The sequence below is a fragment of the Echiichthys vipera genome, assembly GCF_963691815.1.
Source record: "Echiichthys vipera genome assembly, chromosome: 7".
NCBI lineage: Eukaryota > Metazoa > Chordata > Actinopteri > Perciformes > Trachinidae > Echiichthys > Echiichthys vipera.
Window position 1 is genome coordinate 15,747,191 of NC_139832.1, and position 9,272 is coordinate 15,756,462.

General features: G+C 42.4%; 1 protein-coding gene across 1 annotated transcript; it reads right to left on the reverse strand.

The window, feature by feature from the left end:
- Positions 1–643: 643 nt before the first annotated feature.
- On the reverse strand, positions 644–2,926 carry LOC310949201 (G-protein coupled receptor 22-like; the record flags this gene model as incomplete). Its single annotated transcript, XM_083916556.1, has 2 exons — positions 2,879–2,926; positions 644–1,964 (listed from the first exon to the last, which is right to left on the reverse strand). Exon 2 carries the CDS (start codon positions 1,958–1,960, stop codon positions 644–646), a length of 1,317 nt encoding a protein of 438 aa, XP_083772682.1. The 5' UTR covers positions 1,961–1,964; positions 2,879–2,926.
- Between the last annotated feature and the right edge of the window lie 6,346 nt (positions 2,927–9,272).

Sequence of the window (9,272 nt, forward strand, 5' to 3'; positions counted from 1 at the left end):
GAACATGACCCCCATAGATTTTTTCGGCTATAGCAACATAACATACACTACTTTAGCTACTTCCTTTCAATTCCTGTCTCTCCATGTTTGACCTGGACTCCCTTCCCTCAGCTGGTTCCCAGGCAATACGGTCAGTGGTCACTGGGGATTGCAGGTCTGGTGTTGGAGCAGGTGGCATGATGATGAATGGGAGTAATCTCACAGTTGTTACAGAACCACAAACATTTTACTTTGGAGAGGGGAGAATAGGAAGCTTTTTGCTGCATTAGGTGAGTGAACACAAAATTTATTATAAATATACATATACATAATAATTTCTACTTCTTTCTCTCTCTCTCTCTATCTCTCTCTCTCTATTTATATACCTTGTTTACCCTATGCTGTACATGTATTATATATGTACACAAACCACTGTATGTTGCTACCGTAACAAAAAGCCATGCAATATCTACAGTACAATATATGATGTGAAAGCTACTTTTGTTCTAAATAAATAGTAATAAATTATCCACTTCTTGTTTTTTACATTCTATTGCACATATTATTTACATTAATGCTTTGGATTAACATTTTCCCTTTTTCATCATGACCTGATGTCAGTTTTAGCTGCTTTTATTGACTGTATACCCTAAAGACGAAAAGTTCACTCCACGTCCTCAGAAGACAGACATTTCTGTCGGGCATCTTTGTCCTCAAATGTCACCTTTTTGTTCCTCTTTGGGTCGATCCAGGAGTTGTGGATAATGGCATTATTAGGGGTAGGATCTGCCTCAATGATCGACACCACTCGCTTCTTCATCTTGCTTTTCAAGACTTTCTGGAACTTCTGCCTAGTGAAGGCATAGAGTAGAGGGTGAAAGATAGTGGTCCCATAAGCCATGACCAGGAAGCCCAGTCTCAACTTGACCATTAGGTCACTGGGGCCCAAACTCAGGATGACTGTGTTGAGCACTGTGATGGGCGTCCAGCACAGCAGGAAGGTAGACACAATCAGGAGGGACATCCTGAAAACCCTCTTTTGGCGCTCTCTCCTTTCTCTGTGGCGCTTAACAGCCCTGCGCAAGGCGATGATGACAGAGACAGAAGTACGCATTCCCAGTGTGGGGTTGCGGCTGCCACTGCTCTGGGACGCATCTGTGGCCTCTTGCTGCGTTGTCATGGCTGTCATAGATGGACGCTTTTTCCTGCGAGCCTTCTTCTTCTGTGAAGCGTGGAAACGTGTGCCGATGCGAATATTGAGTGCCTGCAGGATCTTTGAATAGGTGATGAGCATGACAACAGCAGTGAAGAAGAAAATAGGAATCTGAGCAAGCAGGTGGTAATAGAGGCCAAGTTCTGTGTAGTACTGGTTAGTGTGGACCACATTCCCCACCAATGTCTGGTTCAGATCAGCATGGCCCTGGGCGAAGAAGCCCACCTCAATAAAGGGTACAAGGAAACTAACAAAGGACAGAACCCAAATGGCAGCCAGCAGGGCCAGGGCACGGCCCATGGTCAGCACCCGGTTGGCCGGTTTGACTGAGATGTCGTAGCGATCAAGGGTGATGGCAAGAACATTAGCAGCAGTGGCGACACTAGCAAAGGAGACGCAGGCTTCATGGAAGCAGCAGACGAGGGCTGTGTCTCCCTCCAGGGAGAGCAGCACCACCACTATGGTGAGGGGGATACAGCACACACAAACCAGCACATCCAACACATGGAGGTTCATAGTGACGATGTTACTAACAGAACTAATGAGGTTCGACTTCATACAGTAGAGGGCAAGCACAGTGAGGTTAGAGCTCATGCCCAGGAGGATTTCCAGCATGAGGAAGCCAGTCAAGGAGACCTGAAAACTAACAGGATAGGGATACGGGCTGGGGGTTGCCGGACTCATGGTGCGGCTGATGGGCTCAGTGTTGTCGGTGACCGTAACGTTGCTCATGGTGGCTTCTTGTTCTGGGCAGGGGAGGATATGCATTATCCTGCGTGAAGGGAGAAGGGGAGAAGAGAATTTATGAAGAGGAAAAGGAGAAGAAGAGCTCTGTGTTTGTGCATCTCTAGAAATTTGTAATGAACATCTGATAAACTTGTCAGACGTAATGCTGCCAGTTATCAAATGATGGGGAAAACTTTTGAGTTTTAAATGAGAAATGCTGAGAGCAGACACTTCAATAGTGCTTGAACTTTTTTCCTACCATGCCGAGCAGATTAGATAACACGCATGGCATAACTAACTAGTAACTATCTTGTCAGCTTCTTTTGTTATCACCATCCTCGATCAGACAGTTGCATCCACAGCGAAGGCACATAACAGAAACACTAACCTCATACCTTTAATGGATTAATATGTTGAGGCTTTGTAGTGGCTTCGTTGTGGCTTAGTGTTCTTATGAGCCTCTGCTGAACAGCACATTCAGCCTGACATACTTTTAATGTATTAGCATTAACGATATACGTACTGAATATAGACCAGAAGTCATGAGGGCAATGATGAAGAAAGCATTTTGTCATTGTCAAATTACAAGAGGTGGCTCATAGCTGGCTAGATTATTTTGCCAGAATATTTTGTTTACTTTGTCTTCATCTGGCTTCTAACTCTCTGAGATGCACTTTAAAATACAAGATATTAGTCTAGACAGGACTTCATTAATTCAATGACTAACAAGTGTACCAAAAATCAGCTGATTTTTCAAAGTGTAATTAATATTGGGTTAGGGCAGAAAAATCTAATACACATGCACTCCAGAATTAAAATTGAAATTGAAAACTTAAATAACTAATTGGCACATACAATATTAAAACCATCCAACCTCCCTTAAAGATGTAAATCAAATCTGAACAGGTTCTAGATGAAATGAAAAATGTAAAAACAAATGTATTTATTTGTGATATTTACCCTTCCCTCCAGCACTATCTGAATACCAGGGCTGTGCAATCATCAACCAAACATAGCCAGTGTTTCCGCTCCAGTAGAGCCCCCCAGCGAGGCTTTCACTGCTAGTCCCTCCCACAGAAGCTGACAGCCAGAAAAGCACCTGTCCGTCTCGCAAAAGACTGTTTTGGGGCTGCTAGCTTTTTCTACCTGACCTCGCAAATGCTAAGGAATCAGCCACCTGCATCAAGTGGATTTTAGAAAATATCGGCTAATGTCCTCCACAGACTTTCTCTCAGATCTCAGGTCCGTTGGCTTTGGTGATGTTGGGAACTCTGATGATTGAGTGGAACAGGGATAAGATGTCGGAGCCACCTCCTGTTTATAATCTCATAATATTCCCGGGCAGGAGAGACACAGCCAACCAAGAAAACAAAGAAATACAGACTGTGCAGGGCCGGAATGTACTGCTCATAGAAGGATCCTCCAAATGCTTTTTTCTTTTTTGTGCTCAGTGAAAATATAGTAGTCAGATTTGTAAATACAAAAAAACTGTTACATCCATTAGCGTGTACTCCGAGAGGCAGAGTTTGTCATTTGGCCATGTAGGTTCCTCAGTGTATACCATAGTAATGTCCAGAATCTGTCCAGGAGAGGTCAGTGCGTCCGGACAGCATCCAGGTCCATGCCCCCCCCCTGGGAACACTAATGGAACAGGCCTTCACTCTCCCCCTTTCTCATCAATCTATGTATGCCTGGATCCAGTGGCCATTGACATGTAAACTGAGCACGGGTCTCCAGTGTGCCTCTCGACATGCTGAACCCCTAAATCCTTGGAGATGGTGAGAGTAGAGCAGATTATTAGAGTGCATGTGTGTCTAATCACCATGACTTGTGATCACTGAGAAGTTTGTGATCCCCAGAATTTATATTAAGGTAGGGGGTGGGACGGTTGATTCAGCGATTCAGGAGAAGGTCATCCTCATGAGGTAGCGTGAGTGAGTTCATCTCACAGAAAGCCTGCCTTGTAGATTTGCAAAAGGATCCCAAACCAGGATTGAGAGAGAGAGAGAGAGAGAGAGAGAGAGAGAGAGAGGGAGAGATTACTGAAAATAAACATCCTTAGCAGAGAGGCGACAAGGAAAATCTCATTAGCATAGCAACAACCCTCTGATGTCTTATCATGTTCCTGTGCATCGCCTGATTCACTTTACATCTTTGCTAATGCATTAACATAACAGTAGGTAGTACTAATAAAGGGCTTACAACATCCCAGTCTCCTGTTTTAGTATTGATAAACCGTAGTAATATTTTTGCTACTCTTGATGTTTTTGTGTAAATTATTACAGGAAAATACTTAAGTGTTAATTATTGTATGTCACTTACAAACAGTACAGCTACAGTGGTGTTAAAATGGTCACACAATTTTCACAATAGTTCAGACTTGCAGTGTGATTCTTTGAGGGAACTTAGGGCAAGTTCCCTCAAAGAATGACATGGCACCTCTTCTATGTGATCCATGTAATCTCTTCAAAGGAAAATGTCGGTTATTCTTCAAGGTTGTTTCAGTGAGGGATGCCATACTTTACTATGCCCCAATGTCAACAGAAATGATCAATGAGTACCCTGCCACCAGGCAAGAGATAGGATCATGCATGTTATAGAGTGTACAATTACATGCCAAGTTTCACATATCATTCAGCCTTACATTTTGAATTATGTGTATGGAATCTATTATGGAGTAAGACACAGACAGATGTGCTCACAGTATGTGAGGTATAAACAAATTCTTCTTCAAAGTCTTTTAGAGCAGGATGTTTACGGTAGCAGCTACTTGGAATTACAATTTTATAACTGGGCGTATTTGAATCAGTTACTAAAAGCTTTCACTTTGACCATAACCATATGTTTCTAATCAAGTCAAAAAAATATATAAATGTATATATATATTCAATATATATTATAACAGAAGTTATTTAGGAAATTCTATCGATGGTGTTTAATCCCATACATTTGTTGTTGTGACAGAGATATTTAGCACTGAGTTTTCTTTGCTGTCACGCACATTCAGCTCGGCTTAGTGGTGTAAATCAAACCAATAAGTAGAGTGCCCCATCAAGACACAGCAGAGCTCACCGTGCAGGGTAAACACAGATGCTTCAGAGCTGGTCCATACACCATGCTGCGTGCCCCTCTTGTGGCTCTGCAACATCTAGGTCGACCGATTGAAACTGCTGGTTTATCTTCTGCTCTTTCCAGCAGTAATCCAACAACTGGAATTGAATATTGATGCATATACAAGGGTCACACAAGTAACAGATGTCTTTTTACCCTCCTGAGTCCCAGACAGAGAAAAAAAGTCCATAGAGATTAGTCCTGACAGGGATGTTGGTGGGATTCTTCTTCTCCTCCTTTAGTCCCCCTTTTTCTCTTATCCATCCATATACACAGGATTGTGAATACTCATCTCACCAACTCTCTGTTGCGCTCCATCCCTGCCTAACTGTCTGGATAGGAGTGCAAACCATCACACTCCTGATATCTCTCTATCTCCCGCTCTGCTCTCCTCTCTCCCTCACTCCCTTGTTCCCTCTCTCTCTCTCTCTCTCTCTCTCTCTCTCTCTCTCTTACTGCGGAGGTTTGCAGTGCTCCCCCAGTCCTGATTGGTCTTCCGTAATAGGCTTAACCCTTTCCTCTCCAACCAGGGGAGGTATTTCCTTTTGTCCTGACTCTATCCTCTCTTACCTTACAGGGACTGTGACATCCCGTGTGGGACTGTAGTGATTTTGAAAAAAGCTAGTACTACGCTTTTGCACAGGGACTTTAGATGACACTGCACTAAACACAGAATCGCAGAATCGGATAGGCAGACTGTTGAAGGAAAAACTGCAGAAAATGTGGGAATGATGTATTAATTCCCCCTGTCACAATGTAATGAACAAGTAATGTGCCCCGTAGGGGGAATGATGAGGATGGAAAGCAAGCAGAGAGAAGCAATATTTTGTGTATCGATTTTGTGCACGTACATAGGTCTTAATATGCATGTGCAAGTGAGCATGAGAGCTAGCACGACTGACGGAGAGAAGATACATTATTGCTGCTGTGAGTGGGAGAAATGGATTGTGCAGGAAAGAATGAAAGTCAGATCGGAATAGATAGAGGATAGTGGCTATCTGATTGATAGTTTCAATTAAGTTGCTCTGTCAGATCAGTAAGAGGCTGACCACCCTCCATTCCTTTGTCAAGGCTCATTTGTCAGGTGCAATTATTGCCAGACGGCATCCTGGTACCTGACAACCTTTAGTAAAGAAGATGAGGGCATCTTTTGTGTTGGCATGGCTAACTACGGGATGGATAAACTATGATTAAAGCCTTCAGAAATACATCAGGGATTGTTCTTCTGATGGTGACAGTTTATAATTGCATTTTGCCAGGCAGATGTTTCAGTATGTCTTAAAAGCATTTTAAGTTGACTTGCTGTACTGGAACAGTGATCAAAAGGTCTAGAAAGGATTCTGAGCTATTACCTGGGTAGTGCCAATTAATCCTGAAGTTGATTGACAGAAAATGAAATTAAAATGAAAGTTTGATTATGGATTTATCTTTTAAGAAATTTTCCATCTGAAAATGTCAAATGTTCACTGGTTCCAGCTTCTTAGGTGTGAGGACTTCCTTTTGCACTCGACTGGGTGACTAAAAAATCAACTGATTCGTCGGAAAAAAATTCTCCACACATTAATTGATAATGACAATACTTATTGTAGCCCTACACCACTGATGTTACCCACATATAGTGTTGTCTTTGGATCATGCATGTTAGGAGAGGCATGACGAGCTTTGCAGATTGCGTCCCCCCGTTCTGTAAATATTAATTTCTGTAAATTCAAATCTGAGTCTTTTCTAATATATGCTTAGTCTGAAGTCTACAGAACAAACTGGAGGTCAATGGGAAAACCTAAACTGGCATTATTGAGAGCATCTGATGCCCCTGATCTTACTGAGATACATGTTTTCCTTCCACTTGACACACAGAGACTTATTGGAGGATTAAGAAGAGCAAATATTTGCATGTTGTTAAGCCTGTGATCAACACTGATTCTTACTGGATATTCACATTGCATGATATGGAGCTTGGTGCGTGTATCAATTGGAGGAAAGATTTGAAGTTCGACAGATGGGGTTGGGGGGAGGTTTTATCCGTGGTGGTCAGTGTGAAGTTGCGTAGGGTGTGTAGGGCTTTTGTACATATCTTTTTGTCAGTAAGGTTGGATGCACATGTCCTTAGGATTACGTGTCTGTGTACCTCGATGTATGCACCCAACATCAAGTACCTGCTTCCTACACAGGATCCATCTGTAAGCCTCTGGCTGTCAGACTATAATTACACAGCACATCAGTGCAATACAGCTTCTCCATCACTGCCTGCTACTCAAGGCACTGCACGTTTAATAAGCAGCATACTAAAGAGAGTGGAAATGTAGATGAAAAGACAAGACTGACCACTTGACAGCCTTTTCACGGCTATTTGTGAATCCTCGTTTAAAGAGGGGTAAACATGTTGGTGCAAAAACACTGCATTCCCAAAACTTCAGAGTTCCATTGAAGAATGACGTGAATATTTCATTCCCATGAATATTTCATCCAGCTTTTTCTCTCTATCCCCAGACTCTGCAGTCTGATATTCACTACAGTTTTTCTACCCTTTCAATCTAAGTGCTTGTAGATGTCCATGGATATGCTGTTAGCATGTGCCTGTCGATTCTCAAGTGTGCGCTTGTTTTTTCTTATACCACACTTATTAGACACGCAGTCCCTCCTTGGCACTGTGTGTGGTGTGTGTCTGTCAAGAGGACCCTATCTGGCCTGAGCTCATCACATAAAGAAGATGCTGATGTGCCATCAGCACCGTCTTATTTCAAGCCTATGCTTTGCATGCCGAACATCAGCGGGCAAACATGCAATAGTGGGATGGAAGCTGGCAGGCCCAGTGGACCAAGCACACAGACTTTTATCTCCTCCCTGCAGCAGGCATCCTGCACTTCCATTTGGTACCACTGTGATTTGCTCCAGATTGCTCCAGAACAGAGCTAGTCCAGCACTAATGGAGCGGCTGGTTTTAAATGTTGTAGTGGTCGCTGATATCTGTCTTAAGTGTATAGCGTCAGCGAATTCATCCAACAGCAAACTAGCATTATTCTTAATATGCTTGTAATTAATTTTTTCAGCATTCTATCAGCATGATGCCAGTCAATTACGTTCAGTCTCACTGTTTCGTCGATACTCACCTGTGCGAGTAAAGGATGCTGACTGCAGTTCAATTAACAGCCACAGGTGCTGCTAATGAGGATTTTCTGAACGTTACAAGGAGAACCTTTAAAATAGGTTGGACAACAAAGAGAGTGAGGGAAGACCGCATTCCTAGGTCTTCTGGTTTTTGCCTGGGGTTTCACCACAGGGTAGTCTGCTTTGGCTGTTGGAAAGAGATGAAAGAAAGGAAAATAAGAACAATTAATTTAAAGTTAATTTTATTTCACAATAGATTACAGCCCTCAACTTATTGTGTAATTATTTTCTTTTTTTTCCGGTGTCTCATTATCATCAAAAATTTAGTTGTGCAGTGTAATTTAAAAAGGGGAACAACACAGGACAAATATAGTAATGTATTGTGTTGCTCAATTCAAAGAGTATCTTTACTTAATCTTGCCCTGCTTAACTAATGGTGACAACATGCGTTTTCCACACCCATCTACATCACAGTTGGATGTGGTTACAAGTAGAACAGAGCACATAATATCTGAAACAGACGTACAGGCCTACAGGTCAACCCTATAGAGGCTGGTGCTGCTATATTTCGCCTTCTCACAAAATCTAGTGTGGACTTATATATATATATATATTATATATATCTGGAATAATATTTATATCAAATAAAGTGGACTTTACACTATACATGTATCTTGATGCAACACTATTTGTTTCTGTCATTTTAGGGCTTTTTAATATCTAAGTCCTATAGCTATTACTCAAATGATGATTATGGTAGGTCCCAAGATGATATCTCTCTCTCTCTCTCTGTCTCTCTCTCTCTCTCTCTCTCTCTCTCTCTCTCTCTCTCTCTCTCTCTCTCTCTCTCTCTCTCTCTCTCTCTCTCTCTCTCTCTCTCTCTCTCTCTCTCTCTCTCTCTCTCTCTCTCTCTCTCTCGTATTTAATCACTGGTCGATTGGATATGAGCTCCATGTTCTACCATTGATTTATAGCCACGGTGGTCATAAAGTCAAACTAGGTGTAGTCAGCTGTTTAGCCCTGACCGTGGGGTTAGAGATGGTAAATGCAGCCTCTTCAATCTCCAACACTGACGTACACGCACGCCCGCCTGGAACAGATTCTTTGCTGTTTCCTGCTGTACTGTGACCTCACT